Source organism: Zophobas morio, unplaced genomic scaffold, assembly GCF_036711695.1.
Source record: "Zophobas morio isolate AGI-343-1 ecotype UQ-CSIRO unplaced genomic scaffold, CSIRO_AGI_Zmor_V1 ptg000021l, whole genome shotgun sequence".
In the NCBI taxonomy this organism is placed as follows: Eukaryota; Metazoa; Arthropoda; class Insecta; order Coleoptera; family Tenebrionidae; genus Zophobas; species Zophobas morio.
In genome coordinates this window covers 14,895,650-14,914,220 of record NW_026972126.1, presented here as the reverse complement: position 1 = coordinate 14,914,220, position 18,571 = coordinate 14,895,650, and the positions used below count along the sequence as shown (strand labels likewise).

Sequence of the window (18,571 nt, the reverse complement as noted above, 5' to 3'; positions counted from 1 at the left end):
TTGTTATTAATTCAAAAATTTAACTGGACTTAAATCCAGTTTGATATATAATATATTTTAGTTACGCAAACAGATTGGAAAATTGAAACAACTGATGAAAGATGCAGAAACGAAGGTAGAAATTAGTGTAAGGAGATATGAAGGGAGAAAAAAATGACTGGTGGAGTGAGAAATGTTACGTCTTCAAAATCGAAAAGGCGTTAAAGTAAATACAAAGACCGAAAAAACAGTAATAAAGGAAGAAGCATACAAAATAATTAAATTAGAGAAAGAAATATGGAAGTACAGAGATAGGAAAAACAGTAGTTATATAGTGGGGCTTCTAGCTCAAGAAATTTGAGCTTTTCAGTCGGCACGTGCCTGGTATTGACCTGGGGGTTTAATGACCCCTTAGGTCTCTTTTGTTCTCTAACCTGACTATCTTCTCAGCTTGGTAGGAAAATATATATTTATAAACAAATCATTCAAATGTAGTCAGGTTGGCCGAGTGGACTAAGATTTAATCTCTGATTCCCGAAAGGGAGCGTGGGTTCGAATCCCACACCTGACAGTTCTTTCAGGCTAAGGACTGGTGTTCGTTAATTGGCTCAACTTCTTTCGTTGGTCTGCTTATAGTTCTTCGCTTCCATTCAACAATTTTTCGAAAAATATTCTTCATTCGGTCATCAGTTCGTCAGGTTCACTTATTAATGTTCCTTCCTGTGTTTTAATGTAAATGTAATACTTTTTTGACTTGGTACTTCTCCGTTTCGGAATTTCTTGTAATTTATTCTCGTTATCTTGTCTTTTCTTTTTTCTACATTTCTTATTCCGTTTTTTCCGCATTACAGAAAATTCCGACTGGGCTCCACTACTCGTTCCTGACTGTGGTCCCTATTTAAACCGCAGTGCGTTCTTTTAGAGAAATCGCGAACGCCGCCTTCGAAGTTCTGGAGTCTGCCGTCGAGGTTTTTCTCTAGCTATACATACTGGAAAACCCATAGGCGTTTTAGCGGTGCGGCGTATGGGTTTATTTCGTAACAATGTGCACAAAATTTCTTCGAAATATGGAGAGTTTTTAGTAAATATGCACAGTTCTATGCACATATGCAATTCAGCTGCGGAGATCCGGAAAAAAGAACAATTAACTTTAAACAAAAAAACACCAGAAATGTCCATAATTACAGTATAACCTCGATAATCAGAATTAATTGGAGAAAAGGAAACCTGAAAGTGAATTGAATAACAACTTCATACATTGCTAAAACAAATTTCAAAAAATAAACCTTAATTTTATTATACAACAAATAAATATTTATGACATTTTCGAATATTTCTATTGTTTTTTCCAAAATCGCATGTTAAAATATAGCAATTTTTACAGATTCAGTAGCAAACAGTATAATACAAAATTCACGGTTAGCGTTTTTTTTTTCCACCCAGACTCCATAGCAGCACATAACTGGCCCGCCCACCCACCCGGCCTTCATTTCAGTGATTTATTTTATCTGGTCTGAATGAAATGAATAATTTTATACTGAGCAGAAATAAAATTAGTGTTTAAAATGAGAAGACTGGGGGTGGGTAGGGCTTGTACTTACTAAAATAACACTGATTTTAGCAAATGAGGAAATAGAGGGCGGGTAGGCGGGGCTAGTACTTGATAAGATAATTCTGCTTTTGGCAAATAACATATCTTCCAAGAAAATAGAGGGCGGGTGGGCGGGACTATCATTTTTTAAAAGATGACTGAGTTTGACACTTTTGACATTTTTCAACCATTTTCGAAAATTAGCTAGATGTTAGCTAGATATTTTCTTGTAAATTTCGACATCTAGAAGTCATTTTAGGGTTCGTTTCTTCGAAAATTTCTATCGTTTCTCCAAAACCGCCAACTGAAATATGTATGACAAATTTTTACTCTTCCAGTGGCAAATAGACGACATACCTTCCAAGGAAATAGAGGGTGGGTGGGCGGGGCTAGTACTTGATAAGATAAGACTGTTTTTGGCAAATGATATATCTTTTAAGAAAATAGAGGGCGGGTGGGCGGGCCTAGCATTTTAGTTTGGAATCAGCACGTCGAGATACATAACCCTGATTTTTTTGAGAATTTTTAGACCACTTTTTCAAAAATGAAATGCAAATTTCGACCCATTTTCCACGATTTTCAAAATTTAACGAAACACATTTTTTTGTAGATTTTGGGCATTTTACATTGAACAACACAAAACCTAAAATTAACCCCACCCACTTCCACTTTTGATTTTCAATCATTGTCAAAATTTTATCTCGAAATTGCATCAGAACAAATATGTTTGAAATACATCAGTATTTAACAGTGCTACATGTATTTTTTGAAATTTTGAAGTTCTATGTTTTATATACTTCTACGGAAATTTTGACAAAAAAAAATAAAATTTTTAGTTTACACTTGCCTAAATTTACATTAAATACATATTTCGATTATCGGTATAAAAAAACTTGATGATTTCAACACACAAAACAAGTGTTGAAGTTAATTTTGATAATTTTCTTCCACAAAGGCCAGTTTTGAATTTTGAATCATTGTCAAAATTTTACCTGGAATTTTACCTATTATTTTCCCGTTAGTTATTCCATGTAGGGATTCAAAGTCGATTTAGCACAAACATGTTTGAAATATATCAGTCTTTAAAAGTGCTGGACATATTTTTCTGAAATTTTGAAGTTGGTTCCATGTTTAATAAAATCTAAAAAAATTTTGTAAAAAAATAAAATTTGAATATCATTGGGTTATTTGATTAGATGGAAGTTAAATGGTATTTTGTCGAGTGGCCGAATTTACTATTTAACTAATAATTCAAAGTGGCCCCGCCCACCCACCCGGTTTTTCTTCTGATCACTCATCTTATTGGACAAAAGGAGGTTTTATATTGATAAACATTGGAATCTAGACAAAAAGTACAACCAACCCCACCCAGCCGTACTTTCGAATTTCATTGGCTTTTTTGATCAGATAACTGCTGAATTTTATTTTGTGAAGTGCTCGAAGCTGCATTTTGAAAAATTCAAAGTGGCCCCGCCCACCCACCAGATTTTCTTTCTAATAATTTATTTTATTGGACAAAAAGTGGATTTTATAGTGATAAACAACGAAATCTAGACAAAAAAGGTAAAACTAATTCCACCCACCACCGCTTTTGAATTTCATTGGTTTTTGTGATCAGATGTAGACTGAATTTTACTGTATCAAGTGACTAACTAGGTTTAAAAAAACTCAAAATGGCCCCGCCCACCGACCCACTTTTATTTCTAATCACTCATTGTATTGGACAAAAAAACGATTTTCTATATAAACAGTGGAACCAACAAAGTAAAACTAGACCCAGACTAAATTTTACTGCGTCAAGTGGCGAACTAGGCTTAAAAATTTTCTTGTAGATTTCAGTCTCGATTCTTTGATAAATCCAACAGTTCTCCAGAATCAGCGGTTGAAATATCCAAATTTTCGAATTTTTAGAAAATTTGTGTTTAAAACCGAATATTTAAAAAATGTCGAGCGATTAACATACTCGCACAATCATACGGCATATTTTTGGAATCAACATGTCGAGATCTACGGAGCTTGTCACTAGTATTTTTACTAATTACATATTTTACTTTTTTATCTACAAATTCGCCTATTTTTCCTAAAATATTCAAAATTTACTACCACCGACCTTCTTCAACATCTAGTTCTATCCAATTAAACCTCAGTGGCAATAAACAAGCCAGTTACACAATTCGAAAGAGGCGGAACAAATCAGCGCCCACTTGGACGTACGAATCACTTAATAACGAATTGTCTTCAAATCAAATCTGTGTTACTAAAACAGCGTATAAACTACAATAATTGGAAAAACGGATTTTCTACTTTTGTTTTTACAACGCAATTAAATTTGAAATGCTCACTTTTCTTCCACCACGTTATGTGCCATTATTACATAATGAAAACACTTCTAAAGTGCACCTAGTCGTTACTTTCCTCATATCTCTGATTTACAAAGTGACCGTTATAACAAAACCGGACGCATTTTAAAGCAACATCAAATGTGTATAAACAGAGTGCAATAAATTCAAATGCGCCATCTGGAAGATGCAACTTTACATTACAAAGATGATACTTTTTGCGCACTCCACAGAGTACCGGAATAACAAATACGACTTCTTTTATTATATACTCCACATGTTAAAGCATTTTAGCTTTAATGCACTTTAACAAATATTCAGCCCCACTACAATCCGACTATCATTTGCCGCTTTAGTTAAAAGCTATCGAATATAAAGCAAATTTTATTGTTAACGGTATCCAAATAAACCGAGCGTTTTAAACAAACTTTGATGTTGATTTACACAACTTTAAACATAATGTGTCATTCAAATATCTAACCGACTGCCCTCCAAACAATCGCGCGGGACTCATGCGGTAATTTTAGCACAACGTGGGCACCACCTGAAATTAATTAATCTCGTACAGATTTTAAAACTTGTCCCGGAATAATAAAATAGTAAAATCACCCACTATGAAAGTTTCAACAGTTCGAGAAACTTCCAGGTAGGTAATTTCAGAAAATCGTTACAACCCCACGTTCGCCTTCAATGAAATTTAATTTTCGGCCATCGTTGCTCACTACATTATTAGCAGGAAATTAAATAACTTATCCTCAGCGTTTTCGTGAACTATAAATTTAGAGTGTCATCAAGTTTCAGCCGGATAACCGAGATTCGAAAAACTGCCAACTTCGCAAACAGCGTCGACGCATTTTGGCTAATTTAGAAACTTGGATAAACTTTATTATCGTGTTGGTGAGGCGCGATTTTAATAAAAAAATTGCGGGATTACGGAGTGCATTAGCGTACTCAAAATTAAAATCTAAAAATTTTAATTGCGGCACGGCTTTGTGGTCCGTTGATCCCACAAAGAGTATAACGGGGATAATAACCCTGTTTACGAACTTTTCACATTTAATTTAAATTTCGCAAATTGATGTGTTTGCTCATTTTGGGGTTTCACTTTGTTTAGAAATACATTATGTCACTTATGGGGGTTAACGAGGTTAGAGAATTGGGATTTCGGTTACACTGGAATTCGCTTATTTTTAGTGCGAAGAGTAAATCCGTGTGTAATTTTCTTACGAATTGCTAATTGCTGGAGGATTCTCCAAAGGGAATTTGATTTGCAGCTACCCTTTATGTGTATTTCCGGTGCATCGTCTGGGTTTGCATTTGCACAAATCTTGTTGACGCTTATTTGAAATTCTGACGTGACGAATTTGGTTTGTGTGCTAGCAAATATGGAACCCGATGTTCAGAATACTATGTTTGTAGTCATTAAAATTTTACGACTCGCAGACTACATGTCTAATAAAATACGGAAACGGAGGACCGACTTTTTCAACTTCGCCACAACAAATTTTTAATTCGGGACACCACTCAGCTCCTCCAATCTCGAGTGATGCCATTCAATAAAATCGCAAGTGTCGATGAAATAACTTCGTAAACACGTGAAACGTTTGAAGAAGATTCTCGTAGCCGAGAATAGCCCGTCGTGGGTGGAAATATGAAAACTATTTAATTAAAGGCGGCGGCGATGAATTTTTCATTGGCGGCGGCTGGGGGCTCGGAAAAAGTTAATTTTCGGATTAAATCGCCGCGTTAACTGGTTACGCAGAAACTGCTCGGTGACGCGTAATTAACACGCAATCAACACACAAAGGTAATAATAATAACCGGCAATCGACGTCCTTGCGGAAGATTCGGTTAAGTGAAGCGACGTCGGCGTAATTTTCGTGTTGTTGGGGCACAAAAGACGGGAAAAATGAATCACCTGGGGGAAATGTATGGGTGAAATATTTGCTGGTAATAATAATTAGAGGGTGGTGAAAGGGAGGTTATCTTTTTCGGGGTGTTTTTGCGGGCGTGCTGGTTCGGGTTGTGAAGCTTCTAATGGGGTTGTTTTTACTGGCACTATCGGATGTAAAGTTCGTGAAGGGTGAAATTTGCAAATTATATCAGTTGAGGTGGTGTTCCATACAATGTAGAATAGCTCCACAATATATGACAGTAAAGTGAATGTAAAACTTTATGACGTTGTGACTCAAAAAACCACAGTGTTGAAATAATGCGCTTACTTTAATGCAATATTGCTGTTCTAAATTGATCAGAAATTCTAAAAAATCAGATAAAACCAATGAAAAAATAATGTTTAGCCAACTGTGAAAAATCGCAGGTGTCGAGCTTTGCGTACAGTTTGTTTGACGGCGATGTCTTTTTACTTTATGGAGATTCGAATTTAGAAAAAAAAATAATCGGAGACACGAACCTTAAGGGTTTGCAGATGTCGATTGAGATTTTTGTTGCGCTTCCGCAAGTGTTAAAAACAAAGTCTTTTGTATTGAGCAGAATTTTAAAGTGTAATTAATTGTATTCAGAATTAACTACATTCGGAATAAGCAACAACAATTTACAGCTAATTACTTGATTTAAATGCAAAGTAACGTACATAATTAAATCCACTTGTGTAAAATTAGGTGTTAAGTTTTTATATTTAATTATTATTTTCTCTTTACCAACGAAATGCAAATAATAGCGAATGATTTATGGTTTATTTTTATAAAGACCGCCAAAAAAATTGATTAAATATAATCTAACTGTGGAACAATACGAAACAATATAGTTAAATTTTAATTTCATTAATAATTAAACAGAACTTCTTGTTTTGTTATAATTAATTGTAATTAGGGACGTTTACCAATAATGAATCTATAGGAAATCAAGTGTAATTACTAATTAATTACTACTTTAAGTCCACTATACTAAGACTAACACTAAGTACTGTAAGAGAAATAAAAACACGTTCAAAGGTTGCCATGGATTTTTGAAAATTTGGCCATTTCTGAACTTCCAATAAAAATGTTCTTTGTTCAACCTAAAACATTTTAAACTCAAACTTTCAAATTGGCGGTAAACTGATAAGGCAAAACTCTATCAAATATAAATCTTCAACTATCCATGGCTGCCTTTGATCCTGTTTTTTATTGCTACCTACTTGTAACAGCAATGCAGAGTCGTTAATTAAAATTGAAAGTTAATTATTTAATTAAAATGTAAATTAAAGTACACAATTAAGTGTGCTTGCCTAAAATTAGGTATTAATTTTTTATATATATTTATTTCCGATCCACTAACTAAATGCAAATAATTTATTAGGACTGACTTTTATAAAAACGGACAAAAAAGGTACCAATAAAAAATACGATCAATACACAATAGACTATAATTAAAACCTAATTACTTAATTATTAAGTAAAACTACCTATTTGTAACAGCAATGAGGAATCATTGATTAAAATTTGAAACTAATTATATAATTAAAATGCAAATTAAAGTACGTAATTAACTTTACTTGCGTAAAATTAGATATTAATTTTTTAGATTTTTTTATTTTCCATTTACCAACTAAATGAAAATGATTTAGGGTTGATTTCTATAAAAACGTATAATAGAGTTACCGAATAAACGTTTGCGAAAGTGACTTCTGGGGCCCGAAATCTACAAGATTTGTATTTAGTAAAATTTCGTAAATTTCGTCGAAAATTGGTGGAAAATTGGTCGGTAAATCGCATAAAAGATCTTTATTTCAAAGGGCGATTCTGGGAAAACGAATGGAGTTATCGAAAAAATGTTTGCGAAAGTGACTTCTGCGGCCCGAAGTCTCCAAGAAAATATATTTAGTAAAATTTCGTAAATTTCGTCGAAAATTGGTGGAAAATTGGTCGGTAAATTGCATAGATCTTTGTTTCAAAGCGCGATTCTGGGAAAACGATTAGAGTTATCGAAGAAACGTTTGCGAAAGTGACTTCTGGGGCCCGAAATCTACAAGAAAATATATTTAGTAAGATTTCGTAAATTTCGTCGAAAATTGGTGGAAAATTGGTCGGTAAATTGCATAAATCTTTATTTCAAATCGTGATTCTGGGAAAACGATTAGAGTTATCGAAGAAACGTTTGCGGAAATAACTTCAGCGGCCCGAAATCTACAAGAAAATATATTTAGTAAAATTTTGAAAATATAAGTAGTAACTGTGGACGAATTCGAAAAAATAAAATCGGGTTGGCCTTGCATCACGAAAACAAATGTAGCAAAAGAACACCCGCCCTCTTTTTTCCTAGAGGGTATGTCATTTGCCAAAATCAGCCTTATTTTAGCATGTACTAGCGCCGCCCACCCACCCGTCCTTTATTTTCTTAGAAGCTTCGCCCTCTAGTTCAAAAATAACTTTTGTTGCTGCAATTAATTGTAATTAGGAGCAATTAACATAATTTACTAATAATGCATTTATATGAAATTAAGTATAATTAGGGAAAACTAAGATCTAGTTATGGTAATACAACATGTTTTGTGAAATTAATTACTAATTAATTACTACGTGAGCTTTCAGTGTTTTATTTTGTATGAATTTAAAAAAGTCTTGATTTTTCTAAATCGGGAAACTCATTATTTTGGGAGCCAATGGATCTTTGTAAATTATTTAAAACAATTTTGGGGGACTTTGGTGTTCTGTTCCGGAAAAATTCTGAACTGACCTGTTTTTTGTTAATTTTGGGACCCCACTCTATTTTTATAATTTAAAACTATCTTAGGGTTCTAGGTATTCCTGCTTGGAAATAATTTGACAGTGCTTTGGAGCCTCTAGTGTCTTTTCTTATAATAATTTAATTTCATTTTCTAGAGGATACGTCATTTGCCAGTCAGTTTTATCTTAGCAATTACTAGCCCCGCCCACCCACCCTCTCTTTTCTTAGAATGTATCTCATTAACCAAAATCAGTCTTATTCCAACAGGTTCTAGCCCCGCCCACCCACCCTCTTTTTCTTACAGGGTATGTCATTTGCCAAAATCAGTCCTATCCTATCTAGAAGCCGCTAAAATAAAACTGATTTTGGCAAAACAGATACCTTTTAGGAGAAGAGAGGGCGGGTGGGTGGGGCTAATAGCTGCTAATATAACACTGATTTTCGCCAATGAGATGTCTCTAAGAAAATAGAGAGAGGATGGGCGGGGCTAGTATCTGCTAAAATCAGTTTTATCTTAGCAGTTACTAGGCCCAGCCGCCCGCCCTCAATTTTCTTAGAGAATATGTGATTTGCCAAAATCCGTCTTATCCTAACAGGTACTAGCCCCCTCCCACCCACCCTCTCTTTTCTCAAAAGGTATGTCTTTTGCCAAAATCAGTCTTATCCTCTGTAGTAACTGCTAAGATAAAATTAATTTTGGTACATGACATAACCTCTAACAAAAGAGAGGGCGGGTGGGCGAGGCTATAACCTGCTAAAGTAAGACCGATTTTGGCAAATGAGATACCTTGTAAGAAAAGAAAGGGTGGGTGGGTGGGGCTAGTAGTTGCTAAGATAAAACTGACTTTAGCAGGTACTAACCCCGCCAATCCGCCTTCTATTTTCTTAGAAACATCTCATTGGCCAAAATCAGTCTTACCCTAGCAGGTACTAGCCCCGCCCACCCACGCTCTCTTTTCTTAGAAGGTATCTCATTAGCCAAAATCGGTCTTATCTTAGCAGATAGTTATGGTATTACAACATGGTTTGTGAAATCAATTACTAATTAATTACTACTTAACTCCACTATATCAAAGGTTGCATTAGATTCTTTCTGAAGTATGATCCCGTCCAAATACTTTATATTTAACATAATTGCTTTAGTTGCATAATTAATTGTAATTAGGGACAGTTAGTATTTACTAATAACGAATATAGGAAATTAACTATAATTATTATTAATTAGTGAACACTGAGTTCTAATTACAGTCATGAAATATGTTTTGTGAAACGCGGTTACTAATTCATTCCTACTTAATTCCTCTGTACGAAGAGTAACCGTAACTAAGTACCGTATAAGAACAATAAAAAACACGATCAAAGATTGCCATGGATTTTTGAAGATTTGGCCATTTCTGAACTATACTTCCAGTGGAAATGTTTTTCGTTCATCCGAAAGCAACTTAAACTGACACTTTCAAATTGACGATAATCTGGTAAGAGGAAAATTCTACCTATTAAAGAAAAATCTTCGAAAATCCATGGCTGCCTTAGATCGTGTTTTTTATTTTTATTATATTTATTTACTTCTCATTTACCAACTAAATGCAAATGATTAAGTGTTCAGTTATATAAAAACGGGTAAAAAAGTACCTTAAATGTGATTATTAATTGTGGACCAATACGAAACAATAGCTAAGTTTTATTTTCATTAATAATAATTAATTAATATAAAACATTTATAAGCAATACTCGTAATTAAAGAATACGTCTATTTCACATAATTACTTTTGTTACTGTAATTTATTGTAATTAGGGTCAATTATCATTTACTGATAACGAATCTACAGGTAATTAAGTATAATTAAAGAACACTTAAGACTTAATTACTGTAATGCGTATCTTATGAAATGCAATTACTAATCAATTACTACTTAAGTCCACTATAACAGAACTAACTGAAATTATGTACCGCAGAAACAATAAAAAACACACTCAATTGTTGCTATGGTTTTTTGAAGATTTGGCCATTTCTGACGTATATTTCCAGTAAAACTTGTATCAAAAATTCATGACAGCCTTGGTTTGTGTTTTTATTGCTATCTGAGTTACATTGACTACAATTAACATTTCATTACCCTATGACTTTTTAAATTTGACGTAAGGGGAGGTTTTGGAAACAAAATATGTGAAAGGCGTAGGGCGTAGTTTAATTATTTTTATATAAATGTCACTGTCATTGAAACAAATTGGGGTTATATTAATTAAACTACGCCCTACGTCTCTCACATCTTTTATTTCCAGAGCCTCCACCTATGTCCAAGTTAAACAATCTAGATTCATTAATTAAAACTTAAATCTATTAATTATTAAATTAAAAGTAAATTAAAGTAAATAAATATTTTACTGTAAAATTTTGTATTTACCATTTCATGCAAATGGTAGCAGCTGGGGAAGGTTTACTTTGATAAAAACAGACAGAAAAGTACATTAAATAATAATTTCTTATTTAATAAATGTAGATTTCCAGTTCTTGTCACAAAAAAGAAGCAAAGAATGCCTTTGGAATAATTTACATTAACGAAGGTAAATTCAAACAGTGAATAACAGTTTTTTTTCGAAGCAAAGTAAATAGACTTTTATTTAAAACAAAAGTGTATGTATGCCTGATTTAATAAAGAAAATTTTTAATACATCCGGAATTCAATTGAATTGAAAACGGTCATTGTCCTCAAAATGTTGTTTACCATCATACAGAATTACAGATTTGCTAAAAAGTATAAAAGCACCATTAGTTGGAACTTGAAATTCGAACTATACTTACTTTATTTGTTTGTAAGATACAAGACTAACTTGATTTTTTTTAAATATCTACATCAAGTATCTAATACGTTCTAAAATAGAAAATTGTAGTCAGCTTTGAAACAAAAGAGCAAATTTCCACATGCAGATATTTCAATAAAATATATCATCCTTACAAAATTCATTTACTACAAGAATTGAGTTAGGATGGCAGACAGACTAGAGCATGATGGCAACCTCATAAAACAATTATTATATTCTGATGGACAAAAACTAAATAAGTAGCAGACTTTCCCTGCATTCATATTTTTACATGTAGGGGTTAGTTTAAATTAGAAAATTTTATAGTTGTGCTAGAGATTACCCAACGGACAAATTTACAGAGATTGCAGTAATTTAATAAAAATGTATACAGGGTACCGCATCCAAGTCTGGACATCGGGAATTAACATGGGAATTGGTTTTTATTTCATAATATCTCTCCAGATCACTTTAAAGGTATTATTGAATGATGCCCTTGTGGAGGTCGAAGAGGGCTATCGGCCAGTGTTTTTTTCAAATCGTTACATCGCGCTCATTTACTGTAAAAAGGTTTTAAAAATCGTATTTTGAAATTCGCACCCGAGCCGATTTGTCGCGAAATGATCCGTCGCACTGTCGAAGTCCGGCGATCGCGTCTTTGGATTAACCATGCAAAATCCAAATGTCAAACTGAAATTAGAAATTATTCTCAGAAATCAACGAACAACTCAAACTGAATTATTTTATCCAGTGTGATGATTATTGTTGCACAAATTAAACGGAATAAATGCAAAAATTGATCCATTCATTCGTCATAGTGCGCGACCCCGTCAAACGAGCCATCTCGAACTACACTCAGGCCGTATTCAAAAAGCCCGAGATGAAGACTTCGAGCAGCTGGTGTTCCTCAAAACCCCATCGGTAGCATTGTGACATGTCCTGGGAACCCGTCAAGCTAGGAATGTACTCGCGCTGCCTCACTCAATAATCATTGAACGACTCAAATTGAATTATTTTATCCAATATGACGATTATTGTAGGTTAATTTAAACGGAAAAAATGCACAAACTGCATAAAATATTTTATTAGGGTATGTTGCTGGTGCTGATCGAGTCTTTATTAGTAAAATCTCATTAAAATGCCATGTGCTACACGATTAGATGAAAAAGCGAGGGCCCGATTTTCATATTGTGTGATGATAAGATTTACCATGAAAACAGCTGGCGCTTTTGAAGAGAAATTTTAATGAACCATTTAGATAACTACAAATAACAAAACTTAACAACTGTTGATGAATAAAGTAATGAAATATTGTACGAATCTGGAAAGACTGATCTCAGCAGCTGTACAGGAAGTAAGTTAATCATCAAAACTCCTGCGCGTGTTGATCAGCATTTGAGTTGAAATCTGAAGACAATATTGCTGGATTACTTGTTTCAGGGCGTCTCTGTTTGTATAGCTGGTGTCGTTTGAATACAGATGGTCGTGAAGAAATCTCCAAAGAAAAAATTCCCAGGAGTTTAGTTCCGGCGAATGCACAGGCCAATGGGACGGTGCAAACTTTCCATTCCAACATTGCGGAAAATATTGGTTCAAATAAACAACATTTGTGCGAGCTGTATGGCTGGAGATTTGGTGCTGCATGTAAAAGACCTGCTGCAGATGCCGCACCCTTCGAGTCCCAGGAAGTCTTTGCTAAGCTAGCATATTGTCCTACTTCTGAGCATTCAATCCAGATTCGATGAACAAAGGTGCAATTACATGATGTCCTAGAAGCCCCAGTCACACACTGACAGTTGCACGCCATTGATAACGATGGTCATGGACCACGTGAGGGTTGTGTATTGCTCAAACTTGATCGTTCTGACGATTATAACTTCCCTTAAGACCAAATGAACATTCGTCAGTAAAACAAATGTTTAGAGAGCGGATTTATAAGCACAAAAAAATTAAGAATAAGCGCTTAAATAAGCACAACATTTTCAATAAAAAAGTTTTATTTTAAGCAAAAAAGCATTAAAAACATAATCATATTACAAATCAAAGAACAGTTCTTAGAACTTTGGATAAAATATTATTACAATAATCCTAAACTTTATATTTTACTCACGTATTTCAGTTTTCTTTAAAACAATTTATGATTGTAATATGTTCCAAGTTGTCCACTGTAAAATTTTTTCCCCGATCATTTAAAATGTGTTTAAAACTGGAGAATGTGCGTTCAACATCCACACTCGTTGTTGGCACAAATTTGAATTTTGCAACTAATGTTGAATCTAACTCCAAATTTTCCACCTTCTGGCCTTGTAAAACACGAGCAACGTCGGAAAGAACACCGAAACCTGCATTTTTATTTAACACTTCGTCAAGTTTTTGAGATACTCTAGAACCAATATCACCCCTTACTACGTTTGCTTGTTGTTTAAATTCTTTTTGGCATCTACCAACAACATGTTGGGTTTTTCTAACTTTTCTATTACCTCACATACGAATTGATAATTGCTTCTTAGAAAAGCTAGATCTTGTCGCAAATCTTTGTTTTCCAAAATATTTATGCAATCTTTAATTGATTGAGAAGAATCTTCGCTAAACTCCGTAACTACTTCCTCAAATTCTTTGATATATTTTTCATAATAAAATGTGGCCTGTAACCATGTTCCCCACCTCGTTATAATCGGCTCTGGGGGCAATGGTATATTTGGAAATTTTTCCTTAAAATGTTGCACTCTTAGTGGGGCTTTAACAAAAATCTTTTTACCATTTGCCACTAATTTATTAACAGTAGGAAACTGCAAACGTATTCCTTCAGCCACTCTGTTTAAACCGTGCGCAATGCAAGTAGAGTGAATTAAATTGGGGTACAATATTTTTAGATTATTCCCTGCTTTCAACATATAACGAGTTGCATCCGAGATCATCAATAAAATTTTATTCGCCGGTACAGCATTTGGCAAAAATAGTGACATAAGACTGTCATTTACAAATCTGGTAATCGTATTGCCATTTGTTTTATCTAACATTTTCAAACTTACTACATACCCTCGACTAGGGAAATTTTCATTTAAGATTCCAACAATTAAACTTGCCACGTATCTTCCACAACTATCGGTTGTTTCATCGACAGCGAACCATAAATAAATATCTCCAATGCGATGTTTAATTTCGTTGTAAACTTGCTGAAACACTGGGCCTACATAATTTTTTCGGAGAGTACTTTCAACCGGAATATGTTGATTGCAGTGTTTTTCAAGGAATTCTTGAAGAGGGCCTTTCTCCAATTTTTTTAAAGGTATATTGGACTGGATCATCATTTTACATAAATCGAAATTAAACTGAAACTGCTCATCTTTTGTGGAAGTAGATGCAACAGATTCATGTATGGTCTGCTGTTTAATTTTAGAAACTTCAAACATTTTCTTCCTTTCTACATGAAGAGTCGTTCTGACATGTTGCGTCACGTTATATTTTTTATCACTTTGAATCTAAAACAACGTACATATACAGGATTAACAAAGGAAAATAGATAAAAAAAAATTAGTGGGCTTACGGTTTTCACACAAGCTCTGCAGAATATTTTGTTGTTTTCTAATTTTAATTCTGGAAAATCCCTTATCCACTCATCCGGCGTCGATTTTACTTTCGGCATTCTTTTAAAATATTAGTAATATTACCAAAAAGAACTCAACATGTAACAAGGGAGAACCACGTATAACACTGTACTACGACAGATGCGATAGACTGATGGTTGTGAAATAAACGGTTCATTTACCCAAAAGTTTCCATAAGAAAAATTTTAAGGTAGGTAGTTGGGTACAATAATCCTTTTTTCTAGAAAATCTTCAAGGGTCTTGCTGAAAAATGCCGAAAAAGAACATCTGGTTAAAAGCTTTAATTCATTATCAAGGGAAATGAGGATTTAAAGTCATAAAATCTACGGAGTATTTTTCCAATCCTATAATAAAATTTTATTACCCAAACAACCGGAAACTATTCACAGAAAGGGTCTTGAGTAAGTGTACTTCAATGGTCAAGTCCAGGTAAAATGCATATGACACGAAGCGGCTAACTAACAAGTATTTGTCATCCCGACAAGGCCGGCATTTGAACAAAATATGCATTAAAACTCATATTCGTCGAAAAAAGCATTAAATAAGCATATAAGTTTTAATATGCATAAAATTGAAAAAAAAGCAAATAAGTATACAAGAAAATGTGTCAAATGACTCCAAATTGTATCATAGTTAGAGATATAAAAAAGTTTTGAAGTGCTTATATATTTCACAAAAAGCATTAAACCTAGAAATCCGCTCTCTACAAATGTTCCTCAAAAACTCTCTATCAGCCTTGATTCTCTCGAGCGTTCCTTGATAAAACTTCATACGTGAGAAGTAGTCCTCAAGCTTCAATTTTTTGTCATGATGCTTTTTGAAACTCTTCTATCCCATCTGTTTAAGATCCCTAGAAAACGTCGTGCCCACCTGATTTCATTTACTTTTTATCACCTTTGAAAATAAATGTAACTTTGTTTTGTGAAATATTATTTTTATTTTTGTTGTTGTTAACACAATAAACAAATAAAACAGTACTACAAAGGTTTCTGAATCCCAAAACACATTCGTAATAGAGAAAAATATTTTAAAATGTTGATGAGTCAATGTTGTACATTTCTCTCTCAAAAATTTCTTGTAACGAACATGCTTCCAGGCTGCAAAAATTCCATCCCTGCTTAACGAATGTAAAATCAATTGACTTCCAATCTTTAGTGATTCGAAAAAAAAGTGTGAAATTTACCCAAATTACCTACTAATTAAATTAACCGTTGAAGAACAAGCAGGCCCTCGCTTTTTCATCTAATCGCAGTAGAACATAACATAACCTAATAAAATATTTTGTGCAGTTTGTGCATTTATTCCGTTTAAATTGACCTACAATAATCGTCATATTGGATAAAATAATTCAATTTGAGTCGTTCAGTGATTACTGAGTGAGGCAGCGCGAGTACATTCCTAGCCTGACGGGCTCCCTGGACATGTCACAATGCTGCCGATGGGGTTTTGAGGAAGACTAATTGCTCGAAGTCTTCATCTCGAGCTTTTTGGATACGGCCTGAGTGTAGTTCGAGATGGCTCGTTTGACGGGGTCGCACACTATGACGAATAAATGGATCAATTTCTGCATTTATTCCGTTTAATTTGTCCTACAATAATCATCACACTGGATAAAATAATTTAGTTTGAGTGGTTCGTTGATTTCTGAGAATAATTTCTAATTTCACTTTGACATTTGGATTTTGCATGATTAATAGAGAGCGGATTTCTAGGTTTAATGCTTTTTGTGAAAAATGTAAGCACTTCAAAACTTTTTTATATCTGTAACTATGTTACAATTTGGAGTCATTTGACACATTTTTTTATGCTTATTTGCTTTTTTTTCAATTTTATGCATATTAAACTTATATGCTTATTTAATGCTTTTTTCGACGAATATGTGTTTTAATGCATATTTTGTTCAAATGCCGGCCTTGTCGGGATGACAAATACTTGTTAGTTAGGCGTATCGTATCATATGCATTTTACCTGGACTTGACCATTGAAGTACACTTACTAAAGACCCTTTCTGTGAATTGGTTCCGGTCGTTTGGGTAATAAAATTTTATTATAGGATTGGAAAAATACTCCATAGATTTTATGACTTTAAATCCTTACTTCCGTTGATAATGAATTAAAGCTTTTAACCAGATGTTCTTTTTCGGCATTTTGCGGCAAGACCGTTGAAGATTTTCTAGAAAAAAGGATTATTGTACCCTAGCTACCTTAAAATTTTTCTAATGGAAACTTTTAAGTAAATGAACCGTTTATTTCACAACCATCAGTCTATCGCATCCGTCGTAGTACAGTGTTATACGTGGTTCTCCCTTGTTACATGTTGAGTTCTTTTTGGTAATATTACTAATATTTTAAAAGAATGCCGAAAGTAAAATCGACGCCGGATGAGTGGATAAGGGATTTTCCAGAATTAAAATTAGAAAACAACAAAATATTCTGCAGAGCTTGTGTGAAAACCGTAAGCCCACTAATTTTTTTTTATCTATTTTCCTTTGTTAATCCTGTATATGTACGTTGTTTTAGATTCAAAGTGATAAAAAATATAACGTGACGCAACATGTCAGAACGACTCTTCATGTAGAAAGGAAGAAAATGTTTGAAGTTTCTAAAATTAAACAGCAGACCATACATGAATCTGTTGCAATCGAAGATGTGTGGCAAATTTAATTGTTGGAATCTTAAATGAAAATTTCCCTAGTCGAGGGTATGTAGAAAGTTTGAAAATGTTAGATAAAACATTTGGCAATACGATTACCAGATTTGTAAATGACAGCCTTACGTCACTATTTTTGCCAAATGCCGTACCGGCGAATAAAATTTTATTGATGATCTCGGATGCAGCTCGTTGTTGAAAGCAGGGAATAATCTAAAAATATTGTACCCCAATTTAATTCACTCTACTTGCATTGCCCACGGTTTAAACAGAGTGGCTGAAGGAATACGTTTGCAGTTTCCTACTGTTAATAAATTAGTGGCAAATGGTAAAAAGATTTTTGTTAAAGCCTCACTAAGAGTGCAACATTTTAAGGAAAAATTTCCAAACATACCATTGCCCCCAGAGCTGATTATAACGAGGTGGGGAACATGGTTACAGGCCACATCTTATTATGACAAATATATCAAAGAATTTGAGGAAGTAGTTACGGAGTTTAGCGAAGATTCTTCTCAATCGATTAAAGATTGCATACATATTTTGGAAAACAAAGATTTGCGACAAGATCTAGCTTTTCTAAGAAGCAATTATCAATTCGTATGTGAGGTAGTTGAAAAGTTAGAAAAACCCAACATGTTGTTGGTAGATGCCATAAACTTAATGAAAGAATTTAAACAACAAGCAAACGCAGTAAGGGGTGATATTGGTACTAGAGTATCTCAAAAACTTGACGAAGTGTTAAATAAAAATGCAGGTTTCGGTGTTCTTTCCGACGTTGCTCGTGTTTTACAAGGCCAGAAGGTGGAAAATTTGGAGTTAGATTCAACATTAGTTGCAAAATTCAAATTTGCGCCAACAACGAGTGTGGATGTTGAACGCACATTCTCCAATTTTAAACACATTTTAAATGATCGGCGAAAAAATTTTACAGTGG

The 18,571-nt window shown here is 33.9% G+C and overlaps 1 protein-coding gene across 2 annotated transcripts in view; it reads left to right on the top strand.

Annotated features, from left to right (window-relative positions):
• Positions 1 to 18,571, top strand: part of LOC135132182 (neuropeptide CCHamide-2 receptor-like) — a 225,983-nt gene that overhangs the window by 44,816 nt on the left and 162,596 nt on the right. The window contains exon 1 of one of the 2 annotated variants that reach the window (XM_064060169.1): positions 13,086 to 13,130. The exons of the other annotated variant lie outside the window; for it this stretch is intronic. Coding sequence (XP_063916239.1) covers positions 13,121 to 13,130 — 10 coding nt within the window. The 5' untranslated portion in view covers positions 13,086 to 13,120. Of the gene's footprint in view, positions 1 to 13,085; positions 13,131 to 18,571 lie in introns of those variants that run through there. 2 annotated transcript variants of the gene reach the window in all.